The sequence below is a fragment of the Polyodon spathula genome, chromosome 2 (genome assembly GCF_017654505.1).
Source record: "Polyodon spathula isolate WHYD16114869_AA chromosome 2, ASM1765450v1, whole genome shotgun sequence".
In the NCBI taxonomy this organism is placed as follows: domain Eukaryota; kingdom Metazoa; phylum Chordata; class Actinopteri; order Acipenseriformes; family Polyodontidae; genus Polyodon; species Polyodon spathula.
Window position 1 is genome coordinate 98,043,969 of NC_054535.1, and position 26,999 is coordinate 98,070,967.

At 36.7% G+C, this 26,999-nt stretch overlaps 2 protein-coding genes and 1 pseudogene across 4 annotated transcripts in view; 1 reads left to right on the plus strand and 2 right to left on the minus strand.

Annotated features, from left to right (window-relative positions):
• Window positions 1-67: 67 nt before the first annotated feature.
• LOC121304740 (calcyphosin-like protein) lies at window positions 68-17,097 on the minus strand. 3 transcript variants are annotated; one of them, XM_041236123.1, is made up of 6 exons: window positions 17,020-17,097; window positions 14,796-14,939; window positions 8,603-8,780; window positions 7,352-7,561; window positions 2,057-2,183; window positions 271-358 (listed from the first exon to the last, which is right to left on the minus strand). In XM_041236123.1, exons 2-5 carry the CDS (start codon window positions 14,930-14,932, stop codon window positions 2,079-2,081), a joined length of 630 nt encoding a protein of 209 aa, XP_041092057.1. In that variant the 5' UTR covers window positions 14,933-14,939; window positions 17,020-17,097; the 3' UTR covers window positions 271-358; window positions 2,057-2,078. The 3 variants fall into 3 exon arrangements, with proteins under 3 accessions (XP_041092065.1, XP_041092057.1, XP_041092048.1); XM_041236131.1 differs by lacking the exon at window positions 2,057-2,183 and having other exon boundaries at window positions 68-358; XM_041236114.1 differs by lacking the exon at window positions 271-358 and having other exon boundaries at window positions 1,762-2,183.
• Window positions 17,098-18,740: 1,643 nt separating this feature from the next.
• On the plus strand, window positions 18,741-19,965 carry LOC121327276 (annotated as a pseudogene).
• Window positions 19,966-22,985: 3,020 nt separating this feature from the next.
• LOC121304758 (G-protein coupled receptor-associated protein LMBRD2B-like) overlaps window positions 22,986-26,999 on the minus strand; it is a 29,566-nt gene continuing 25,552 nt past the window's right edge. Inside the window, exon 18 of the mRNA XM_041236143.1 lies at window positions 22,986-26,195. Coding sequence (XP_041092077.1) covers window positions 26,135-26,195 — 61 coding nt within the window. The 3' untranslated portion in view covers window positions 22,986-26,134. The remainder of the gene's footprint in view (window positions 26,196-26,999) is intronic.

Here is a 26,999-nt window from a genome sequence, read left to right on the forward strand (position 1 = left end):
TCTCCAGGCTTGTTCTGCTAAAACACATCCTTCATAAAGATCAATGTGATGTTCAAGTCCAGATATCTTTTTTTTTTTTTTTTTTTTTTTTTTTTTACTGTACTCATGTTCGAAGACATAACATTCTTTCAAACATTAAAAAAAAACAAAAAAAAGTATTCACTGTAAATCACTTCTATGATTTTTTTTTTTTTTTTTTTTAAGATACATTTGTCTCTCTGCCCAAATGCAAGTCCAGGTAAACTTAAGCCTCAAATCATAGTTTCCATGCATTCTTCATCATCACAATGAAATAGACATCGTTGTCAATAGAGGCACTGACTCCAGAGTAATAATTTATAAATTCATCTTTGGTAACCTGCACCAGAATAAAAAATGGGGGAAAAAAGCAGTTGTTATATTTTGCATGTGAAGACAACACAAACAACAAAATCAGCGTGACAGCACTCCACTGACATGTAATTAGGGTTTTATTTTCTATTATGAAACCTGTATTTAAAAATAGGCTTTAATAGTTTTATCATACAAACGCTACTTATTCCAGGGCTGTCTGACGGCTCTTGAGCCATATGCTGTAGAGCTCAATGAGCAACAAAATCGCTCTTTTCTTTGATAAGTTAATGATCTCTTCTTAGGCTGTCAATGGGGTTGAAAAGAATGGCTGTCTTTGGCACTGTCAAAATACAAAAGAAATACTAAGGCACTGTTTTACTCTTGAATAAAAATGTGGATAGTATTCATTTAGCTTCTAAGTTTTAGTAACCTAAAATATTGAAGATTACAGTTCTGCTGTATTTTGCCAGGAGCTTACTGATAATGAGGTTGGTCTGTGAGTTATCATCCTGGTACACTGAGAGAATGAATACATAATGAACACTAGGGATGAAACTGAATCAAGCACAAGTAGGGCAGCGGTACTTTCTTATTGTAGTTTTATGATTGGTTTGATTTCTAAGGCCTGTGCCTAAATTGGAAAACTTAATTTTATATTAGAGGATAGAATGCTTTGGTTTTATGTGAGACCCATATGAAAGCCTGTAAATATGTTTAGAACTTGACAAAATCCATTAACTGAAAGGGAGAAGTTTTTGTTTTCATTTGTCAATTTTTATTATTGATATTCACATAAAACCAAGAACTGAACTGGAATATGTGTACAGATTGTTAGTATACACAGTAACCCTTTCAAGTGCATAGATATAGCAAGATAATTCCAGTAAATAGTACCTAATACGTATTGCCATCACTTGTAAACATGTATTTCAGTTTTATTGGAGAAATGTATTGCTATTTCAATGCTACATTTCTACTTCAAGGCCGGGCCACTCACAAGAATGCAGCTGACGTTGATAGCATGTGAGTCAGAGGAAAGCAGTGACTGGTTACTGGGAAGACAAGATTATTTTTACATTCTCTATATATATATTATATATATTATATATATATATATATATATATAATATATATATATATATATATATATGTTAAAACTTTCCCTATGATATGTTTTCAATGTCAACTGCGGGCCTCCATGTAACTGCCATGAAATTTCAATGTCAACTGCGGGCCTCCATGTAACTGCCATGTTTTTACTTTATGAAATACAGTTTCAATCACACACGTAGAATCAGGGTAGTTTTAGTCAGTAAGACTTTACGTTTGCAAAGAGTTTTGTCAAAACATTCCTGTCTGTAATATATATATATATATATATATATATATATATATATATATATATATATATATAATAGTAAGCTTGAATGGGATTACTGCCTCCTAAATTCAGAAGAAAACCTACTAATATCAGCAGTGTTATAAATGAGGACTATTGATTATTGGATTAATGAATAATTCAGAAAAAGATTCTACGTTTGGTTAGTAATACACTCATATGTTAGTCCTACTTCTTTCCAACAAAGAAGAAAACAACTGCAAAGTTTTGTGTTGAATCACAAGACATCAGTCTCTGTGAATTAGGAAGGAATCTCACACGCATGCAACTAGTGCTGTAGTGTTTATATTCTTGAAAGCAGGTGGCTGGATGGAGGTTAGTTACCCTAAAGTGCACATGTTGCATATTAGTTTAGTTTCCAGGCATTTTTCATCATGATGACAAAGTAGATATCAGTGTCAACTGAGGCGCTGACTCCAGCATAGTAGTTTAGGAACTCCTCTTTAGTAACCTGGTAGTAAAAGCAGTCACATAACAAATAAAGCAGTTAAATACATGCAGGGAATAATAAGACACAGCAGCTTTCAGCAGTCCTAAAAGAAACACTGCTTTAGTATAAACAAAAACAGAATATATACACTACCGGTCAAAAGTTTTAGAACACCCCCATGTTTCCAGTTTTTATTGAAATTTTAGCAGTTCAAGTCCAGTGAATAACCTGAAATGGTACAAAGGTAAGCCGTAAACTGCCAGAGGTTAAAAAAAAAAGTTTAGGTTACCAAAATCTGTAAATAATGTACATTTCAGAGTTATACAAAAAGGCCTTTTTCAGGGAAGAAGTAATGGGTTAACAACTTACAGCTGTTCTGCAGCAATGGAAGTAAATTAAGCCTTGAAAGTTGATACTAACAATTCCTACAGGTGTCCCAACTTTTGTTGATTACTTACAAACTCTCTGTCTGTATAAAAGCAGTGTTGGAACAGACTGTGTTACTACACCCTCTTAAGCATTATTTGGACAGTACTGTACTGCAGGAAGTAGTATATTGCTATCATAATGGCGAGAAAAAGGCAATTAACAAAGGATGACAGACAGACCATTATAACCCTTAAAAGTGTAGGTCTTTCCTTTAGAGAAATTGCAAAGAAAGCCAAGGTGTCAGTGAGTACAGTTTCCTACACCATCAAAAGGCACTTGGAAACTGGAGGAAACTCTGACAGGAAGCGGTCTAGCAGACCCAAAGCCACAACAGAATCAGAAGACAAGTTTCTGAGAGTCAACAGCTTGCGTGATAGGCGGCTCACAGACAACAGCTTCAAGCACAGCTTAACACTGGTCGAAAGTAAGCAAGTCTCAGTTTCAACTGTGAAGAGAAGACTTTGAGCTGCAGGTTTGACAGGTCGAGTAGCAGTAAGAAAGCCATTGCTAAGATGGCAAAATATGAAAAAGAGGCTTGCCTGGGCCAAGAAGCACCGCCAGTGGACTACTGAAGACTGGAAGAAGGTCTATGGACCGATGAATCAAAATTTGAAATCTTCGGTTCATCACTCAGGGTTTTTGTATGCCGTCGAGTAGGCGAAAGGATGGTTCCTCGGTGTGTGACACCAACTGTCAAACATGGAGGAGGAAGCGTGATGGTCTGGGGCTCTTTTGCTGGATCCAGAGTCGGTGACTTGCACAGCGTGAGTGGCACCCTAAACCAAAACGGCTACCACAGCATTTTGCAGCGCCATGCAATACCCTCTGGTATACGTCTAGTTGGTCAGGGGTTCATCCTACAGCAAGATAATGACCCAAAACATAACTCCAGGCTATGTCAGAACTACCTTAGAAGAAAAGAACAAGACGGTAGGCTTCAAATCACGGAATGGCCAGCACAGTCTCCAGACTTAAACTCTATCGAGCTGGTTTGGGATGAACTGGACAGAAGGGTGAAAGCAAAGCAACCTACAAGTGAACACATTTGTGGGAACTTCTGTAACAGTGTAGGGAAGAACTTTCCAAACAATATTTGATTTCCATTGTAGAAAGCATGCCACGAGTGTGTTCGGCTGTTATATCTGCAAAAGGTGGCTACTTTGATGAGTCAAAAATTTAGATTAAATTTTGTTAAACAAAACGATTCCATTATTTCTTTTTTTATCTCCAATTGTTTATTTGATCTATGCTTTAATTTCAGAGTACATTGAGACATTAAACTGCATAAATTTCAAGAAAAACTGGAAAAATTTAGGTGTTCTAAAACTTTTGACCGGTAGTGTGTGTGTGTGTGTGTGTGTGTGTGTGTGTGTGTGTGTGTGTGTGTATATATCAGTCAAGAATATGCTGATTTTTCCAATACAACACTATAGATTAAAATGTACAGTTGCTCCCTTCAAAATTAATTCCTGTGTTGTGGGTAAATTTAACTGAAGTAGGTGTAACTGTAATCAGAGCACATGAACTACAGTACAAGAAGTGATTAGGTAGTGGTTTATTTTATTTTTAAAATCTTTGTGTTGCATTTGAAAAATCAATGTATCCAAAATTGTTTACTAAAGTTGTTCCTGTTAATAAAAAAAATATATATATTTTTAAATCCTTAGTTAACTTCTCACCCACAACTGCCATTTAGTGTTGTATCAGCCAGTCTGACTGATTTCAGCCCATTGAATGGAAGAGTAAAGGATTTTCATCCCATAGGTGCCACCAGGTAAATACTAACTACTAGCTTTTACAGCAGGATGTTATCTCCAGATAAGTTAATGCGCAAAGCCCTCATACCTGCCACTGATTATACTTCAGAAAGTTTAATTGAATGGGTTGATAACAATCAGATCAGGTATAATTGGAATCATTTTAAGTCAGTAAAAACATTATGCCAAATATACACTGAACACCAATCTGTAGTGATTTCTGCTGAAATGTACTTCCTCGGTTATGTGGAAGTGTAGAGACAACTGAAAACAGAACATGTAATATCCTTGCAGAAAATACCAATAATGATTGTTATTTGGAGACATTTTATGAAGGGCCCAGTTTTTCTACTGCTATTACCAACAACAGCACTCTTAATAGGATCCTGAAGAAGACGTGTATTTTAAAAAAGGGCCCGTGCAATACACAACACTTACTGAAATAACAGCTAATGCAGATTACGCGATTGATACCGAGTTTCAATTTACAATAAAAAAATATTTTAAGGAAGAATTGGGATGGGTGAATTAGCACTTGGAATTGGAAGTGGAATTGGTGCTTAATTTGTACAGAAAGAGGTACCAGGGCGCAAGCAGTGAATAATAGTAGAGTTCTTAGAACCACACACTCAAAATCATAACACCTATATTTGAAAGAGTACTGTACTAGTGTTACAAGTTTACAACCACGTATTCAACATCATAAATAGTCACAAAATGAAGGATCATTGTTTGTTAATTCTCCATGCTCGAACATCGCTTTTCGCCCTTCCAGCAGTGTTGCCAGGTCAGACCAGAAAAATATGCCCACTCGATATATATATATTACTACATATATTACAGTGATGTCATGTTGAAAGTAAACAGGTCGCTACTTTATTATTGTTAGCTATATGAAAGCTTTAAATATTGCTACTTTTTCAAACCAATAAGAAACCATTTCCTGCCTGTAAAGCATGAAAAATTAGAAACCTTACATACTCTGGTCTCCTCGCTGTATTCAGGCCTCAATGCTTCTGCTGCCTCGCTGAGGTACATGCTCGCATTGAAACGCTGTAGCATGTTTTGGCTCTGAACTAAATCTTTGCAGCAAATCCCCAGTCTCCTTAAACCATAACAGACTTGTAGTATGCTGGACAGAGACAAGTTAACCATCCTTTTCCTGTGCTTGGACTTCACTATGTTCACCTGAGAAAACATTCATTTTCACATCAACATTGCTTTAGAGGCATGACCAGTAGGCAGAGTGAACAGGGCTAGTTGTTTACAGCCCCGTTCACCACTAGCATCTGTGAACTCTGCTGCATTTCTGTCCATTGCTGGAAGCTGATGTTCTGATACTGAGCATCTATGACGCCTAAGTCACCTTTAAACATCCTCAGCATGGAGACAGATGTGAGAGAAGATTTGGCCTGTGAGACAATAACTGATGGACTAAATGCTAACATTGATTTCCAGATATTAATATTTTCTGAAAGTCTGAATTGTACTTGTCAAGCTGCTTCTAGAACAAAGTCTCGGCATCTACTTCCAGTTTTGTTTTCTGTGCATTATCAAGGTTTGCATTAGCCAAAAGCAGAACTAAAAGCGTTGAACATGGAGGGTGCAATAATGATGTTTGTCACATTTTGTACGATGCACGTTCACATCTTTCTCAAAACATGATCCAACAAGCTCTTCCAGGTGATCAAGAGAACTAACTGCTGTGTGGCAAGCGACGTAACAGGCCAGTTTAAGCTCTGTTTGGCGCATGGTTGTAGAAGATTCAAAACCAGTAAATCCAATATCTGTTAGGCGCATGACCGAAAACGGCTGTGCATTTTTATTGCGTTTGTCTGTGCTGATGTGCTGAACAAGGTCGGTGTGGTGTGCATGTATTCCACATTTAAAGTACCTGCAGAAGGCTTTGCTGCCGTCTCCTGTAACTGGTTTAATCCAATCTTTTAGGTTCTTCTCTTGCTCCCACTCCTTACAAAACATTCAACTGTACTTAGCCCACTTATTAGGAGGCATATTAGAAATGGAAATAGCCTTAGATTAGAAATGGAAATAGCCTTAGATTATGATATTTTACAACCAACTATGCAACATGAACTCTACTAAGCATGAATAAAAATGCTTTCAACATCCACGTTCAACACTGGCAAAACCGCAGTCCCGAGTGCAAGCTGCAGTGGCCATTGGAAAAATAGATCAAATGTAGTGGCTATTAATCAGTCTATCTTATATATCTATAGAGAGAAACACAGGACCAAATGGGGACAAAAACAAGCAACCACTTTGAAAACAAGCCCAAACAACTTCACTTATAATATAATCCAGAGACGTGGCAACACTACCTTCAAGTACGAAAACAGGGTAGCGAGTCAATAGAAAATAGATGGCTGCTGTGTGGAGCACAAGCAGCACAAGCAGCAGCAGCACAGCAACGCTCAGCCTCCGCTCTCATGAAACTCAGCTGCCTCGCACCAATAAAGTGCATCCCTGGCAGCGGACTCTAAATGCTACATTTTCAAACAGCCTGCATTTGAGAACAAAAAAAAAGCATGAGATTTTTTTACTTTCATAATAGCCCCAGCACAAATTAAACACCGCCTCTAAGGAAATATTTTGCTGTTTAAAAAAAGTTCCAGGTTAAAAAAAACAGGAAAATCTTAAACAGAAAAATTCTACATGTTCAAGAGAGAAAGATTGTTACATTAACACTTCTGTTTATTTATTTTTTCTTATTTTATATTAATGCTGACAAACTGGTAATTACTTTATACAGTAATAATTAACATCACATACTTTAGGTAAACACATCATGTAGTCAACCTGAAAAAAAAAAAAAGTTTGATTTAATTTGTCCCAATTCTGATGACATGTTCCATAGGTCATGTCCAGTGTTGCCTGGTCTCCAATCACCTTGCTGCAAATCAAAGCTGTTTAGCCAATACGAGAAAGTAATGCAGCAATGTCAGAAAAGCTGTGTGTTTTCTTTTATGTTCTAGAACAACATACCTTTCCGTCTTTATCATAAGGAGAATCAAAGCTATCAAGGAAAGTCCTGAAAACCTGATCCTCTGTCCACTCTCCATTTTGATATTTGGGGTGATACTTTGCATTGTAAACTCCTCGCAGGTCTTCAATCGTTATCACCCCATCACCCGTCTTGTCAAGTTTTCGAAAAGCTTGCATGATGACTTCTTTTCTTGTATTGGACATGGGTGGCTACAGAAAATGATCATATATACTGTATTATTCAGATTTTCCAGTTCTCTTTCCATTATGTTGAACCTATATTTTAAGCTTCTGCTAATTTGCTGTCTGTTATGCATGGATGGACACATGGAACTGACTGGTCTAACACACAGAATTAATAGATTACTTCATATGATATACATTTGTAGTCTTTAAGAAGCCATTTTTGTTGGTTAGTAAATATGGCAACTCTTGATCTAAACAAACAACAATGGAGATTAATACAGAGCACACATAACAGGTAAGAAATTAAATATATTAGGAAAATGAAAAGGGCATTAAGTATTTGTTATGCCCTTCTCAAACACATAACCATGCTTCTCCACATTTTTTGCCTGACTTTTACCAGTTAGAAATACATGCAATCATACCTTCAATATAACAGGGAAGGTAAATAAAAAAAGGACGTGGTGGGGGCTGTTGGTGGTGTTATGAAAGTGTGTATTATGTTCACTGTTTTTAGTGATCTAAACTGAACAACAGATCAGGCCTACAAAAGGTGTGTTGTTTGTTTGTGAATATAAATAATTGGTGTGGGTTTGATGTTTTATAATGCTTACATATTACATTTTTTTAAGCAGGAAGGATGGGGTGTGATCAAAAATGCAAAAAAAAAAACCTGCAAAGTGTATTACCCAGATGAGTATTACCTGTAACTAGTCTCAATTTACTAAGCAGGAAGCAAAAAAAAGTGCAGAGCATGTTGTTGTTTTTTCCGGCATTACTGGCACTCAGTAAAAAGGTCGGTAAAAAGTCTTTGCTTTTTGTGTTTTTTCCTGTTTATCCTGTTTTTTAACAGTAATGTGAGATTGTATTAGCAAAGAAAATTCTCTGCTCAGGTACATATAGAACCTACAGTATATACAGAAAACAATACTAATATTACAGTGATATATAATAGACACACAAATTACATTATAGTTTACTCTATACTAATATTTCCTGCTGTTGCTACTGCACATACAAAAAACAAATTTAAAAAACTATTGAAATGTGTGATTCAATAGTTACCCTCAACGTAACGAGGAATTCATCAAAGTCTATCGTTCCACTTCCATCTCTGTCAAACTTTCTGAAAAGTTCCATTGCATCTTCCTTCTCTATCATCACTCCATAATCATTTAACCCTTTCAGGAACTCTTTGAAATCAAGTGATCTGTTGTTATCATCATCCATTATCTTGAAAGTCCTGAAAAAAAGAAATATAAGTACCCTGTGAACATGTCAAGCTACAACTTTTGGTTTGTTTGTCTGCGAGGCCCCACTGTGGATCTATTCTGCCATAACATCTTCTTTCATTTTGTCATTTTGTCATTTTGGGTCAGAAAATCACACTAGCCCTACACCCAGTCCTGGGTTTTCCAACTACCATTAATTAAGTATATTATTTAAATGATTCACTAGCCTTGCGTTTCAACAACCCCTGTTAAACATATTGTTATTCCTCCTATATTTATATGCAGCTGCTAATAGTCAACGTAGAGATGCAGGTGAGGCTTATTTAAGAGTGATCAGTTCCAAGTGGATGTAGCAGGGGCCTGCTTGCACAGACTCCTAGCATCTGTTGAATACACCTGAATAAGGATAGTTCTGAAACCCACTACCTGGAGCAGGGCTAGCAGAAATTTCAAACCCTGTATATACTGGTATATATGTTTTTGATCCAAAGAGCCAACTTCCCAATGTTTGGTATGGGCTGTCAAGGGAAAGTGTGTTTATAAAGATTTATTCTGTGAAAACAAACAGATGTGTTTGTGATGTCATTTACTGCATAGTATCTAATATTCCTTTCTATTTAAACTGTCAGGCATCATTGTATTAAGTCTACTTATCCATTTATTTTCCTTTATTCCTCTGCAATGCACATATCTCATTCTATTTCTTCTGAAACTACAAATTGTATGTAATTCATGTTATGTTCATTTTTTTGTAAAGTGTTGACCTGTTGGTTAATGTGCTCTTTCTATTTCTTATGTTTGATAGGCCCATGCATTGCAGACACAACACGGACATAACAAAGGAGGTAGCTCCTTCTGCACCCAGCGCTCAAAGAATATCACAGACATTTGCAGAACTTTATAGTAATAAAATAATGACTTGGATCACATTATTGAGGAGTTTGGTGATAAAACAAGTGATCAGGAGAGGATTTATCAGTATGCACGTTTATAAAGAGGTATGTGAAAAATACAGCGAACAAGGAGGAGGGCTTGGCTTGGCAGTATTGAGTGTCCTGTTGCGATTCAATGCCTTTTAAACCTGTTTACGCTGAAATTTTTTTTTTAACTGCGCATGTAAAATAAACAGTGTGTGTGAAAATAAATTGGACCTGACGTGCCTGACAAGCGATGAATAAATGGACCGCAAAGGGTTAATGTGTCTATGTTCCGTAATGTTTACTGTGGACCAAAATGTCAGCTAAATTTGCATACTTTCTAAAAACCTGTAGGACATATTCCCTGAATATGATAATACATGAACGTGTATTAATGATATAACTGGACTAATTAATGAAACTGCTGTGAATTAGGAAAATAGCAAACTGCTGTGTCTCAAGAAAAAGGGCCCCTTGTTTCCTGGCAGGAATACTGAACTGAAGATGACCAGGGCTAGGAGGGGGGCATCTGGACTTGATGAGGCTGAAAGGACAGTGAAGAGACTGCAAAGCTGCAAACACAAGCGGTTTGGTGCAAGGAAGACATAATGTATAGATGTCAACAAGTCCCAACTTCAACAGCAAGCTGCTGGATGAAAGGAAGCAGACAAAGGACAAATCTCAGAATTGAACAAAGCAGAATTGAACATTTTGCGCTCCACATCGAATGCTAAACAAGGTGCTGTCACTCTGCTAAGCAAAGCTGCAACTCCGGGACTCTGCCTAAAAACAGACCCACGACGAGGAAGCAAGCTGCAAGCAAGTCAACGACCACAAGCAACGAGACTTAGGCCCAGCTAGAAGACTGCCATGAAACTTACAGCGACTGCCATCAGACAAACTATCCAAAAGATGGTTTTAGCTACCTGCTTAGCTAAAGATTCAGTGAAGAGGACACAGCGTAAGGTCGCTGTTGTGGATCCTATTCTGAGGACTGAAGACTTTGTTGCAGCTGTTTGTTGATTCTATTGAGAAATGAAAGATTTGTTGCCAAGTTTGATTCAAAGTGGGACTGAAGACTTCATTGCGGAGAGGAGAGTTTTGTACTGGGCACTTCAACAGATTGAGTTACCAAACCAGCGGAAGTCAAAAGTCTAAGCTTCAAGGAACTGTTGAGTATAATTCCTGTTGCATTTTCCTTTCATGAAGATAAACTGATTAATTGTAACACGTTCACATAGAATTGAATTGTTAATCATTTAGTTTGCACACTTTGTGTATGAAATAACTCTTAGTGAAACTTGATGAAGTAACTATAAGTACTCTATCTCATTGTTGTATGAAGAATTTATTTAAAAGTAAACTTGCCATATACTTAATCTATATACCATTAATAAGCTTAATGTGATATATTCAAAGATTGTCTGCAACATTTTGTTGAGGCTGTGTGCTTGGATGTGGACGTGGGTGTATGTGAGCAAGTTACTACATCACAGCCTGCCTGCTTGCTTGCTGTTGAAGCTGCTGCTTGTACATGAGGAGAAAAACGGTGTCATATTTCAATTGCCTGCTAGTCAAGCATGAATATAATGAGAGCTTTGGAATTGTGTTTGTGCTTAGAGACTAGGAGATTTACTGTATGACTTTTCTGATTTCTGTTTATTATTTCTATACTTAATAAAATACTACTATTGATTAACCATTCCTTGTGTCTGCGCATGAATGTGTGTTCATAGTAAATCCTCGATCTTTGGAACACGTCAATTTAAATATTGTTGGTAAGAGAACTAATCAACCCAGATAAACGTTAAATGATCAATTATTGAGTTGTTCCTATAAACCACTACCGCTGCTTTTTTTTTTTTTTTTTTTTTTTTAAATGAATGCTTCCAAACTATTTTTGAAATGTTGGGTAATAATTTAGACTGTGTAATTATTAATGGTATTCTTTCAACCTGTTCTCTTTTCTTGTACTTACAGTAGTTAATTTATTCTTTATACCCTCTTTGTTTAAGGTTTATTTTTAATTCCTGTCTCTGTTTTTTATATAGTCATCAGAACAGATTATTTTTATCCTTATACACAATCCTTTAGGAATGGCTCTTTCTGTATAGATAGGATGTGCAGGTGACATATGTAGGTACTGGTGCATATCAGTAGGTTTCGGGTAAAGATCTGTTTTAATAGATCCTTGATCAAGTTTAACCAAGAATTATATTTCAGATTTTGTCTACTTTATGAAACTGGAAAAGAGATTCTTCTCCATGTGTCCCTATTCCAAATAAAGCAATAACAGCTTTAAGCCTTTTGGGGTAAGTATGTACCAGCTTTGCATACAGTGTCAAGAGTGATTTTGGCCCATTCTTCTTGGCATATTTGCTCCAGGTTGTTCAGGTTGGTTGGACGACGCTTGTGGACCGCAATTTTCAAATAGTGCCGCAGATTCTCAATGGGATTGAGATCAGGACTTTGACTGGGCCACTGTAGGACATTCACATTTTTGTTCTTGAGCCACTCCAATGTTGCTTTGGCCTTGTGTTTGGGATCATTGTCCTGCTGAAAGGTGGATTTTCCTCCCAAGATTCAGTTTTTTAGCGGACTGAAGCAGATTCTCTTGCAGTATTTTCCTATATTTTGCTCCATCCATTCTTCCTTCAATTGTAACAAGATGCCCATTCCCTGCTGATGAGAAGCATCCCCACAGCATGATGCTGCCACCACCATACGTCACTGTAGGGATGGTGTGTCTTGAGGCATGGGCAGTGTTAGGTTGACGCCACACATAGCACTTTGAGTTTTGGCCGGAAAGCTCTCTCTTGGTCTCATCTGACCACAAAACCTTTTCCCACATCGCAGCTGGGTCACTCTCATGCTTTCTAGCAAACTCCAGACGTGCTTTCAGATGGTACTTTTTGAGTAACGGCTTCTTTCTTGCCACCCTCCCATACAGGCCAGTGTTATGCAGAGCTCTTGATATGGTTGACTGGTGCACCATTACTCCACTCCCAGCCACTGAACTCTGTAGCTCCTTCAAAGTGATTGTTGGCCTCTCTGGCTTCTCTCACAAGTCTCCTTGTTTGAGCGCTGAGTTTTGAGGGACGGCCTTTTCTTGGCAGTGCCTGGGTGGTGTGATGCAGCTTCCACTTCCTGATTATTGATCCAACTGTGCTCACTGGGATATCCAAACACTTGGATATTATTTTGTACCCTTTCCCTAATCTCTGCATTTGTATTATTTTATCTCTAACTTCTGTAGAATGCTCTTTGTTCTTCATTTTCCTTCAGATTCACAGCCTTACCAATGATCCTTCAACAGTGGGGTTTTTATCAAGAAAATGTGACTGCAACTTTAATGGTTCAATTAAAGTTCAAGGTAATTGTGTCCTCGTTTGGGCAATTTCTTTCACCGGTGCAAACTGGGAGCTTCCACAGCACAGGGGTTGAATACTTATGCAAGCAAGATATTTCAGTTTTTTTATTTTTCTTAAAAATATTTCCCAACATAAAACCAATGTCACCTTACAAGAATTGATTCTGAGTTTCAGTGTTTAAAAATAAAATATCAAACAGAATGAAATTTCAATGTACCATTTATAATTCGGTAATATGAGAGAATTGGTCAGGGGTCTGAATACTTTTGCAAGGCACTATATATATATATATATATATATATATATATATATATATATAAGTAAATAAACTAGCAGTTTTTCCCCCCCTTGTGTTGCCGATTGCAGGTGAAAAATTGTAATGTACATTCAGAAGGGAATACCATTTAATTGTCCTTATTAATTGCATACCTTGAGCCAAGTAAAAAAAAGAAACTTAAAAAAAAATCCTCAGCTATGACCAATAAAGAAAAAAGCCGACACAAAGTGCTCTGAGAAATTATCTAATTGTATTCGAAGATGCTTTATCATTATTATTGTTAGGTACAGAAAACATGCGTACTTTTCAAACTTTGCATATGATTCGTATCAAATTAGCTTCATACAGGGCTTAATTGTATCCAAATATCTCATAGGGAGCTCAAAGCAACCCACGTTTTTCAACTGTACCAGTGCATTTGCTACAGACTGGCTTTTCACAACAGTCACAGACATCAAAAGTGCTGCTTTTATTGCATTTAGCAACTTGACATTGTCTTTTATTCTGTGTGCCAGTGGGTGCAGAGCTGGCTGAAGGTTGAGAGGCATTTGCCAGCCAGCTTTCATGTCTCTTATCAAAACCTTTCTCAGGTAGCTCCAGGGCTAGCTGCAAAATGAAGTCCCTCTGAGTAACTGTGTTGCCGGTGCACTCCTTGTACAAAACCAAAGCGTTGATGGCTGCCAGGTCCAAAACATTATATAAAAACAGCCACAGGCCACCAGCGAGTACCACCTTTGACAGAATACAGCCGTGCCATTTGACAGCTTAGAATATGCATTTTTTTTATTTGTTTACACCGTAGTAGCGTAGCTATATCACACTGTAATGTGATTCAATGTGCATATTTTGTGACAACTTCTACTTCTATAATAATAATAATAATAATAATAATAATAATAATAATAATAATAATAATGTGTAGAATGAATTTCATTAGTTTTTCAGGACTCGACAGGAGTACGTTCCTTCACAATGACTTTGATTTTTATTACAAAGCCCAAACTAAATTGTCGGCTGTATTGTATTGATTTCAATATGCTGCATAAACTCCGGGTCTGGCGGTTGAAGAAGCAAGTGCTTATAACTTATTCATTTTTACGGTTCTGCAGCTGAAACACCGTATGGGTATTTAACTCCAATATATTCTGTAACACTTAAGAACGGACATGCACGATATATTCACACATACAGAGATATTTAAATTTGAATTGCAAAAGCCGTTCAAAAAGCGGCTATGGCGGTGCTAGTGTTAAAAAAAAAAAAAAGTATTTATTATTATTTTTTTTAATCGCCGTTTTATAAGCGTAATAACCCACTCCATGGTGTGCGCTAAGACAATTCTTAGCGCACTTCCTGTCGTGTGTTATTTATTCCTTAAACTATTACTACCCCCCCCCCCCCCCCCCCCCGGCAAAAAAAAAAAACAGTAAAATATAAACATAGTGCAGATTTCTTAAGTACCTGCCAAGTCCTTTGATGCCCGATGATCCTCGTGCTAAGCACTGCAGTCGTAGTTTCTCGATAGGGTCTGAGCATTGTGAGAGTTGCTTTTTGGCATTTACAGACATTTCTCGGTCGTGTCTTGCTGTACCAGCCATTATGGTCCTACAAACAAAAAAAAGGTCCCTTAAAAACACGTAAAGCCGCACTATGGCAACAGAGAATGTTATGTGCACGTTTTACTTAAATAGAAGCCATTAGTTATGTTCTTAAAAACACGAAAATCCTTCCCAGTGAATATGCAATGGATAGTTTTTTTTTTGTTTCTTTAATTAAAAATGTTTCTAGAGTACATGCAGTACACAGCAAATGTATACGACATTTCATCAGACTGAACCACTACATATAAGGGTTTAAAAAAAAGAACTGTACTTGCCAGTACAGTATATCATTCTTTTACATTAGAATTTAAAAAAAAGGAAAAGAAACAGCAGTGAGATACTTATCATGTATCTGTTATCTTTGTTGAACGTTTTTAGATTGTCTTCGAATGAACTAATAAAAGTGTGAAAATGATCCGAATCCCAGAGCTGTCCATACAGTATACTCTCTTTGGAGAGGATAATTTGTACTCGAGTTCAGTTAACACCAGAGTTCGGTTCGTCTGTGAACGTGTGAAACGTCAAAAATATTAGTTTCGCATCAGTGCGCACCAAAGAAAAGGACTAGGATTCACCCGAAAGGGTGGTCTCGGCTCGACTGAGGGGGAACTGTAATACGTTTCTCCTTCAAAATCGGCCAGTGTGAAAGCAATCGCGTTAGAATTCACAATGCAACAGAAACCTAACCGAATGTGTTTCAAGTTTGAAGTCTTGACAGCCCCCGTCTTATCTCAGATAATTTACCTGTAATCTGTACAGTCCTCGCTAACATGAATGAGTGTTCAAGAAACTTAAACAACATAGCATTGTAAACTAAATCCGTATAGTTTAATACACAATATTTATTAAACTAAACACATCTGAGAACAACACTGTTTTCACTGGTCATTTTATTCTGCCAGGGCACTGTACATATCATACTTATTATTTTTACGTTACAAACATATAAAATAACTTGGCCTCTCGCATAATTGGTCTTTCTGCCTTGACACACATTTTCTGCATTCATGTGTCATTACAATTGAATGATGACTCTAGATCATTTGCCATTTACTCCCACCTTTCACTTCTACAGCTCTACAACTCCACGAAATGAAGCCACCCTGTCCCTAACCCAACCCCTGCCCTAAAACCCAACCTTAAACCCAATACCCAACCCTAACCTAACCATTAAGAATGACCTGATGCCCTCAGGACACTAGGGGCTATTCCTGCGTGCTGCGGCGGAACCCTCCATGTTTAGTAATGAACATCCGGCTGGATATTAACAGGAAGATATCATTTTGCTCACGTACACAAATCCAGACGATCAGATTCACTTAAAAATATGAAGTGTGAAAACAAACGCAGTCTGGTGCGATTACAATCGATACGGCGAAGTTGAACTGGCTTGGTGGAAAAATGCAGTTTGACATCTTCAGGCCAATCGAAGCAAAACTGCAACAGTTTAGTTCGTTTGCAATTTAATTCTAAATCGGATCTTCAAAAACGAACTTGGTATGAAGGGCCCGGTGTCAACTGAACTCAAGTGCGAATTATCATTTCCAAACAAACTAGGTGTGAAAGGCCCCTACGAGTACTATAACATGTTACTGTAAATACAGAAATAAGAATAATACATTTGAACAGTCTTTACAGTTTCCCGTCCATAGCTTTCAAACAGGATATAGTGATATGATCTTTGCATAAAACAAATAAATAAACGTAAATTACAGAAAAAAAATAAATAAATTTTTACATCGTTTTAGGGACATGTACTGAGTTAGAAAAAAGTCAAAAGAGCATTATTATCAAATTTCAAACACTTTTTTTTTGTTTTACCAGTTCTATATTAGGTTTAATTAACATTGTGAGTGCCACGTATTATCTTAATATATAAAGTAAACTTCCAAAATAATATTTAATATTAACTTACTAAACAGTACTGACATTTTATGCAGCAATATTAGCTAGTATTAATCAACACATTGCGATTAAAATGAGATCAAGTTGACACGCAAATAAAATAACCATTATATCAAAGTTAAATTTTAAAACAGTTTTGAATAAAATACATGCGTTCTTAATTGCAAGTAAAGTCTTACCTCTTTTGCAACCTGAACAGTGCAACCACAGACGCTTCGTCCCAAACTCCTACAACCTGCAGAGGTAGCAGAGGGCCCTCCCCCAGCCTCGGGGGTCGTCATGGTAACATACACAGAAACCACAAGTCTTTTGTGTGATTGGTCTACCAGTCACTGAGAAAAATACGTTTATGAACGTACCACATACGTCAGCATATGCGGCTGTTACTGGCTTCCACGGTTCAGTGTTTCCAAGGAAACGCACAGAGTAAGCAATGCGGATACGTGTGTTTAAATTTTAACGCGAGGAAGCTGGTAAAACACTAGGAAACGTGTCCTTTCTAATGACATTTGCAAGCAACGCTCCTCAAATGCAGACTGTTTCTAACTATATATAGTGCTTAAATAAACTAATAAATACTTTCAAAAACTGGTTTCAGAAAGTGCAAACCTCATTTAATCAATCAAAATGGGCTTTCAGTAAACAGTCCTAAACAAACCCTGTATAAACAGCCCTAAAATGTGACACTGCAGGTTAGTTATTCAAATACATGTTGTGCCTACTGTCAAACTGCATTGATGTTGGTGCTGCTAGCAAGCCTGTTGATTAATATAGTTGGGGATACAATTTTAAGGCACGTGGACAGAAAGTTTTGCTAAAGGGACCCAGTTAACAGGAGTGGTAAAAAGGGCTGTCACAGAACAGTGATTGTCCATATGTGAGAGGAGGTCAGTGGTACTGAGAGAGAGGTTTAAAGAGACAATTGCAGTATATATTTTTTTCGGCTCTAACAACTATCCAAGCTAATTAGAATTACATTTGTTACTGATTTTTCCAAAAAAAAGGGGAGGGGGGGGGACTTAATTTAAAGGAATGGGGAATGTCAATAAAACTTCTGATTGTAAGTAATGTATCTTGCAGGGTACAAGGTGAAGCTCCCCCTTTAGCATAGCATAGCAGTACATATATTAATGATCATATAATGTATTTCTTGCAGTATACAATAAATGTAATCTCAAAGGTGGAGCCAACAACCTACCACATTGTGAAGATTGTGTAAAAGAAACTGGCAGTGACCAGGTTCAATCAATCTTTATTTTATATAGCGCCTTTCATAGTGGACCACCATCACACAATGTTTTACAAGATGGAGTAACAAGAAGAAAATCCATAATACTTTAAAAACAGAGAAATGCATAATACATGATACACAGTGAAAAAAAAAAAAAGCATAATACATTAAATACAGTGGAAAGTGCACAATACACGATAGTAGTTCTAGGTCCTAAAGCAGTTTATTACAGCACACCCTCACTATAACGAACCTGTTGGGGTCCAAGCCCTTTGTTCGTTATATCGAGGGGTTTGTTACAGCGAAAGCACAATCAAAATGAACGATAAATTGTTGGAGTAAGTTACTTGGATGAGGCAGTATTCTGCCTTTGCTTTATCCTACTCCAGGGCTTCTCAAACTCGGTCCTGGGGACCCCCTGCGGCTGCTGGTTTTCATTCCAACCGAGCTCTCAGTTACTTAACTAGACCCTTAATTAAACTGATAATTTGCTTAATTAGACCTTTTTACTTGTTTTCAGCTCTTGAACAGTTGCATATTGCAAGTTAGCTATAACATTTGATAAGTAACTTGAACTGCAACTGTTTAAGAGCTGAAAACAAATAAAAAGGTCTAATTATTAGTTCAATTAAGGATATAGTTAAGTAATTGAGAGGTCGGTTGGAATGAGAACCAGCACACAGGGGGTCCCCAGGACTGGGTTTGAGAACCCCTGCTCTACTGTATGCTTTTAAGCCATGCTCCTTCCTGGTGGCAGAGTGGTTAGGCTTACCATATGTGGCATTTTTTCCCTGGGAATTTACTAAATGCTCACCAAATTGCTCTCCCTAGCCCCCTGTCCTATGACCTCGTCTATCATTCACAACTGTCTGATCACAGAAAAAACTGCAAGCACATCCAAGTGTTTGTTTCTTTTTAGCTCAAATGGGCTTTGTGATATACAAACAATTATTTAGACCTTAGAGAAAAACAGTGTTTGGCTTTTCATGTCTGGGAGACTGCCAAAAAACACCAAGCTCTAAAATACAGGTGTCAATTTTGATTCATACAGCCGTGCTTCAAACCCAGTAGTGTTTTCCCCCCAGGACTAATTTATTGACATTATTGCATGAAGTCAGCTGTTAAATCATTAAATCATTGTTAAATCATTAAAACATACCCCATGTTGTTTATGGCTCAAAAGAGTGTGCACTGACCCATTTGGGGGAACACTCAAATATGCACCAACATGATGATAACAGGGTGCTGGATGATTTGCCCTCCTTCATATTGTACAAATAATAGTGGGTAGCATCAGAATACCACTTTTACCACTCAGAAAGGGACACCATTAGCACTACACAGTACCTGTATTGCTGCTGAACCCAGTTACACAAAGACCTTTCCTGTGTGACAGTGGCAAAATACTGACCTGCAGTTTAGAGCCTTGAGAAATGTATCCACACCACCTGGTTTTCATTTTCTGATTGGTGTTCATACACCTAAAGCTCCAAAGGTGCAAATAAAATTGTTACAATTGGAAATGGCATCTCGAATGGTTTATTTATGAAGCCTTCAGAGCTATCAGGGACCATCATGTCTTGTATTTCCTTGATTTAGGCAGTACCACAAATTGAAATACATTGCAATCTGACTCTCAGTGAGTCAGTGTTCTGCTTTTCTTATTGCAGGATCTTGAAGAGTTTATCTCCAAGTTTGGTGGGGCTGGGTTTGTGGTAGTGACTCTGGGCTCCATGCTGTCTTCTGTCCCACCATCAGAACTCCTTCAGGAGATGAAGGCTGGATTCACTCTGATCCCACAGGCAGTCATCTGGAGGTATCACCACTCTCAATGGCCAGAGGATCTCCAGCCTGCTGCTAATGTGAAACTTGTAGAGTGCCTGCCCTAGAACGACCTGCTAGGTAAGAACAGTGTAACCTTTTATAAATATTATCTATGAAGGTATAAATGACTGAACACAAACAATATTACAATACATACAGTAGAAGTACAGTGCTAAAATGTCTGACAATAAAATTGTATTTTCGATGCAAAACTACCTTTCACACCAGTGGTGATGTCATGGCAAATTTCGCCCACTCCCCCTATAAAATATATTAACACACGTTATTAATAAGCATCAAAACAACCAGCATTATTGGTGTGTCTGTATGAGACTAAATTAGTTAAAATGTAAATTAGATTCAAGGTTTTTCAATATACTATTAAAAATAATAACTGAGTTAAGAGTAAATAGTAAACATACACATATATCTATGATTTAATTATATATATATAGTAATTAAACCATAGTTTATGTTTATGTTGTAAAGGTTATGTATTTAATCAAGCACACTTAGATCATAACAAAAGCTAGAAAAATATCAATATTACGATTAAATACTAATAAGAAACGTACAAATATATTTTAGTTTTTCATGTTTGTCAGGGCCGCACGGACTCTCCTCTGATTGTAACATCAACTGGAAAAAACCCCAGAGATATTTTTATTGTTATTCCTGTTACGCAGCTAAAAAAAAAAAAAAAAGTCGAATACATAACAGCTTTTCAGAATGCTTATTTCAGTAAATGTAAACGAATCATACACACCAGCAATATCCAGTTCGGGGAAAATGGACTGCCAGATGTTCTCCCTCATTACTGTGTCTTTATAATTTTGGTGTCCTTTATTGTGCAGCTCCAGGTATTTTGATCCTGCAAGAAAATATTTTCTTTACCATTGTTTACTGAAGCTTTCAAGGCGTTTAAGGGAAGCTGTTCCTCATTAGTCAGTTCCCAAGCTGTCGTGTGACAAAATCGCAGACTTCTGTGTCGCTTCAGTGTCATTCGTCATATTGCAAGCAGTGTGAACGTCTTGTATCAAAAATCCATGTTTTATTTTTTATTTTTGTCGTGGTCTGCTTGTCGTACGACACATTCACTTGTGTGTGGAGACCTTATGATGCATAACATTTCATTTTAATACTTGTTTTTTCCTGTCCCCTTACAATTTATGATGTTTGTAATTATCATGAGGGATTCATATTACAATTACTCAAACACTGTTTTATATATTCTTTGAAAAGTCTGAGTTTACAGGTTGTTCTTCAGTTCTAATTGCCTGCCATAGACTTGTAATGTAGGCTAGATCAGCCAATGTGTCTTTATAGAAAAGCCATTACCATCTAGTCATCTGCCAGTTTGGATTAAGTTTACTTTTGTTTTGATGGCAATACACAGCTTCTCACTAGATGGGGATGGCGCTTACAAATATAAAGACTCATTGGCCTACATTACATGTCTATGGCAGGCGATTACTTTAGATTTGAACTTCTAGCCTAAGCAGCAAAAAAAAACACCACTTAAGTCATGCAAAACTCAAAATGGTTGCAAGCATTGTAAAGTAAGGGCTCAATAAGTCACTGTAGGTGGAAGATCCTGCAAAAAATATCATGTCAATCAAAAAATATATAGTGTTGAAAGATGAATACAATCAAACAGTAATAACACACCTGAACAATTAGGAGTGTGAGGTACTGTAGTTTAACAAGCCTGTTTCTGAGAATTTGGCACAACTAAATAGCAGCAGCAGTGTCTCTGTCAACGTTAGTTTTCTGAACACTAACAAACCCAAGCACAGTAACATTCAATAATGTTCCATAATCTACTCCACGAGTCATCTGGAAGTTGTCAGTTGATGGCTGCATGTTCTTGTTGTTCCACAAGGACACCCTAGTGCTCGTCTGCTGGTGACCCAAGGGGGACAGAACAGCCTGCTGCAGGCAGTGTACCATGCAGTACCAGTGCTTGGCATCCCACTGTTTGGAGACCAGTTTGATAACAAGTGAAGGATAACAAGATTGGCACTGGAGGCAACTGAACTGCGAAGGGAAGGCTTTGCCCGTATCATGAAGAGACTCATCACAGACAAACAGTATGTTAGCTGTTGTAATAATAATCTGTCTGATAATGCTTTCCATGAATGGTCCGCCAGATATAGAGTACTGTACACATTCAGCATATCACTAGTGTGTGGTGAATTACCAGAAGTATTTAAGAGACCATCTATAACATGACCCTTACGGTTTTCACTGTTTGCTTTCGTTCTCTATATGTGCACGGTGATGTGTGGCTTGCTGTGTGATGTTAAGTCTGTCTTTATTAATACAATGCAGTTTGATATTCATGAAACTTCTAGACTAGGCAAGCATTGGCTTTCTTAGATATAGTTAATGTATTTTAGGCATAAAAACAGAATTTTGAAAAACATTAATTTTAGAAACGAAAATGTGAATTGGATGTTATTTTTAAAGCTAGGACCATAGATCGTCTGTCTGCATGATATGATATTCTAGATGGCTTTTAGATAGGAAGCACAACACAAATGAGTATCATAGAGAGACCACGGGCCTTTCCTCATAAGCCACTTTATTGTACCTCAGCTGCAAAGTGCCAATGTTTATTAAGAGATTTGCAAATAATCTACTGTATGAGGAATACATAGCAGTTTATCAAAGGTACAACTACACTGTAGGCCATTTCTAATGAATGCCCTGCTTGCCATTAAATTAATTGTAATATTATAAAACTAAAAAAAAACACCTCAAAACAATAATTTACCGGTTTTGATTAGCAATTAAGTGGATTTTGCTACTTTTATAATACTTGTTTAAATAGTGAACAACTTTGTACTTGCTTAAGAATCAGGCACTGCGTTTTTGTTTTGAATTTGTAGTCCACCTTGCATATTTTGACTCGTCAGATTTATAAGAAAAAAAGATAAAAATGAAAATGTCAATCTCAGCGTCTGACACACCTTCAAAAACATTGTGGTCCTGGTAACAGCACACTGTAAACTATAACCATTTTTTGTGACCTCATCAAATTCTGTCTTCGTGATCTTGCAATAAAATCTGAACACAAACAAAGACAAGTAAATAGAATTCACTTTATTTAGTACATCACTACATTTCTTTGGATTAAATATAATTTCAAATATACAGAGATTTGAACCATTACGTCATCAATAAATTATATTATTACATAAACATGACATCATCTCACTGTCACATACAGTAAAGGGATACTATGAAAGCATATAAAAGAAAGTGAAGCAGTTCGGGTTCTTCCACAATCACGTCATTCTTGGGTGAAAGTCCCAATGCTATTTTAGGTGGTTTGACGCATTACATTATTTACAGTTTGTAAATTAGGACTTTATCAAGACATGCACATGTCGTCAGATGACATGACACATGGAGACGATCAGCCCAGATGTAACTTTTTTTTTTTTTTTCTGGTCATACTTTAAAAGCAGGCGTGTTTCTCAATATGGATTATTTATTTCCTATTTTAAACTTAGATTCTGGTTATGCAAATTCACAGTAACTACTAACAATGACTTCCAATTATCACTGATTTTCAAATACCTAATGTTAGTTTAGGTAAAGCAGTCCTAAGGCCAGTCCAAATGTTTTATTTTGTACAGCAAAAAGACTAACTGGTTGAAAGCATTACATATACAGTTTGTTGAAGTACTGACAGTATAAAGCAAATGATCACTAAAGGAAGTAGAGCTGTTGTGTAATTTCTAACAGTAGCAATAGAAAACATGCTAAAAAGAAACTGGCCCTGGAACTGTCTCTCTGTCTAAAATGCTAGGCTCTTAAAGGGTTAATGGATCACTCTATTGACAATCAAACAGTTAGTCACAAACAGAAAGCCTGGCATTTACAAAGATGTTTAACATAAAATAACATTCCCTACAATGTTAAATACAGTTTACAGTTATGTGCATATGGTGTGTGCATGTAAAAATAAATAGATATAAAAATAATTTATATGTGTGTGTGTGTGTGTGTGAAGAATGTAAGTGCTATCAATACAATTTCAATAGAGATTGCTGATTAATAGGTTTCAGCTTCAATCTGATCACTGTTCCCATGGCAACTGGTCAGAGTAGCTTTGGGTTGAAGGAGCTTTCTCACTTTCACAGTAGACACAAAAAGGCACCACTGAAGGGGGCACACAGGATGTGCTTGCATTATCTACTGTAACACAACAAGGCTACTTCTGTTTTACTTGTTTAGTTTTAGTACTCCCCTCAAAAGAACTTCACTGCAGTGCCGAGAAAAATAACAACAGAAAATAAATATGTAAACTAAAATACCAAAAAGAAAATACACAAAAACATAGGATAAAAATAAAGTAGGATAACAAACGTTTAGGGCGTCACAAGGATTTGATGCACCTGGAAAAATAACTTAAAAGGCACAGTGTCTGATTATGTAACCTTGAAAATATGTCCCTTTTTTAGTTTATTTTTGTCAATGTTTGCATGCTTGTCAGTTAAATATTATATTCATCTGCTGTGGCGGTTACTTCTAATTAAAGTAAGTAAACCAAAAAATAAATAAATGTAGCGTCTTTGGCACATTGCAATGACTGGACTTAATCTTTATCTGATTCACTTTCAAAATGCATTTGAAAAATACAGTGTCAATTAAATCATTTAATCACCAAGATAAATGTACCAACATGTTAAAATAATATTGATAAGTCAATGCAACTTTTAAAATAACAAACCTACAGGTTTAAATTCTGACATTGATTATAATCAATTTAAAAATGTAAAAAACTAAGCTTAAAAAAACACACACACACACACACACACACACACACACACACACACACACAAATGCCTGATAAATTACTGTACTTTATATTTAACCTAATAAAATCACACAAGAACAAAATGCTTTTTGTAACCTTTATGAGGTGAGTATTTGGTTGAGCAGTTGCTTTTTTCTAAATTAGCCAGTGATCTCTTTGTCCTTATTTAAAAAGTATGCTTTGAGATACAGAAGTCATTAACCATGGAAAAGCACACAACAAAGCAAATATTTATGTAGGTGATTGCTCAGTCATAAGTTAAATGCAACACATGCATTTATGATTCTAAATGATCGTATCAATCCATATGTTCCTCCTTCTGGCTGCTGGTTTATGATGTCATAGCAAGGTGTATAAAAAAGGTTCAGAAAAGAGCAATGGAGTTTGCTTCACTCTACCATTACTGCACCTTGTAGTGCCTTTCCAGTGTTTCAAGTATAGTGATGGTTACACAGTTCTGAACCTCCAAAACAAGGGGTAGTATTTACAACATCAGAAGGTATGTTACAATAGTGAAATCAAACTGAGGCTATCTAGTGAATCCAAGTGGCTTCCAGTAAAAGCAACACTACCAAGCTTAATACATAATAAAGTGCTGCCCAATGCCATTCTGTTAAACAAGTAACTGAAATGCTTAAAAGGTAGTAAAAGAACAGTATATACATATAGAAACTGCAATGAGAATAACCTATCCCCCACCCCACACACACAAATATACAAAACACAACAAAAAAGATTTGACACCATAAAATAATTCCTTCTTAACCAAATAAAACAGATTCGTTTTTCTTTAGGTTAGCTGGTGTTTGCTTTTTGTTTTTATTCATTGGGGGGTGTCACATTTGCGTTCTTTTAGTTTTTTTTTTTTGCTTTTTTAGGTCTTCTGTGTCAACATTTTTGCTTCTCAGCAAAGTGGATGAAATTCTGCATTTCATATATAAAACAACCTCTGAATTCTTCCCATATTATATATGTTTAAAAAGGTGCAGGTGAATAAATAAAATGGTCATTTTACTACTTCCAATTATCCCCTAAATTATATAAAAACCAAAAAGCATGATTGTACAATTGGGTTGTAATGCAATAAGACTACAGCCTCACTCCTCATAGAACCCCTGTAATATCAGCAGACAAGGCTGAATGTTACCTTGTATTGAAGAATCTGTGAAAACCTCTATATCCATGTGAATACATGTAACATTTCACGAAAGAAAAAAATTGTAGTTATATAATTACAAAATACAGAATTGAATTGCTCAGAAGAGGTAAATTGTTAATACAACACATTCACAGAAACATGAACATCTCGTTTCAGCCCGCAGTTCTGCGCGGCCCCCTGGAAGACCCCAGAAGAGAAAGAATTGTAAAGAAACCCGTGAGTTGTGATCGGCTTCAGCTGAAGTTAACCAAATCAGACGTCATCAAAGATGTGGCTTCGAGACATTGACAAATATCTTCCCCCTGCCGGGTGCCTTTACAAAAGATAAACCCATTGAGAATTAAAAACAGTACAAATATACTGTAGCCATTGCACACCAGATCATAATGATCAGAATTCAACATCAGACTGAGGTTCATTTACATTGTACTTTCCACACCATTTACAGTGCTCATATGACAGTGACGTGACAGTTTTGGAGATTGTTGGGAAATGCTTGTTGCTGAACAAAAGATTTAAAAGCATGAACTTTTAACAGACTCGGCATACAGCATTTCCTGTAATAAGCAGCAAAGGATAAATACACTCAGTCTTTGCCTTTCCCATCAGGAAAAGGCCTGGGCCTTGATTGTCATGGCTTAATAAACTATTTGATTAGAGAGTGTTATAATAACTCAAGTCCGGATACACACAGAGTGAAAAGAGAAATTCATAATCCGTGTTCCCTGCTGTTCTAAGATGTACCATGTCACCCACCTGGTTTATAATAGTCTAACATCCCATTCAATTTCTGTAAAGTGGGCACATTAAGATACTGCTGACACATTAAATATGTAATTTATTCTTTTAATGATCCTTTTGACAGAATTTAGGTTACCTTTTGCTAAAGATATTAACTTAAAATAATTTACTGAGAAACCCCCCCCCCCCCCCCCCCACACACACACACACACACACACACACACACACACACACACACTACAGTTTGTAGAGGAGAGAACTGCCAGTATTATTTTGTACCATTTCGGATGTATGCAATAATTACACAGACATAGAAATAATGTTGGAATCTGTTAATCTTTTCATTCTTTAAATCAGTAATTACTTTCTCCCATTT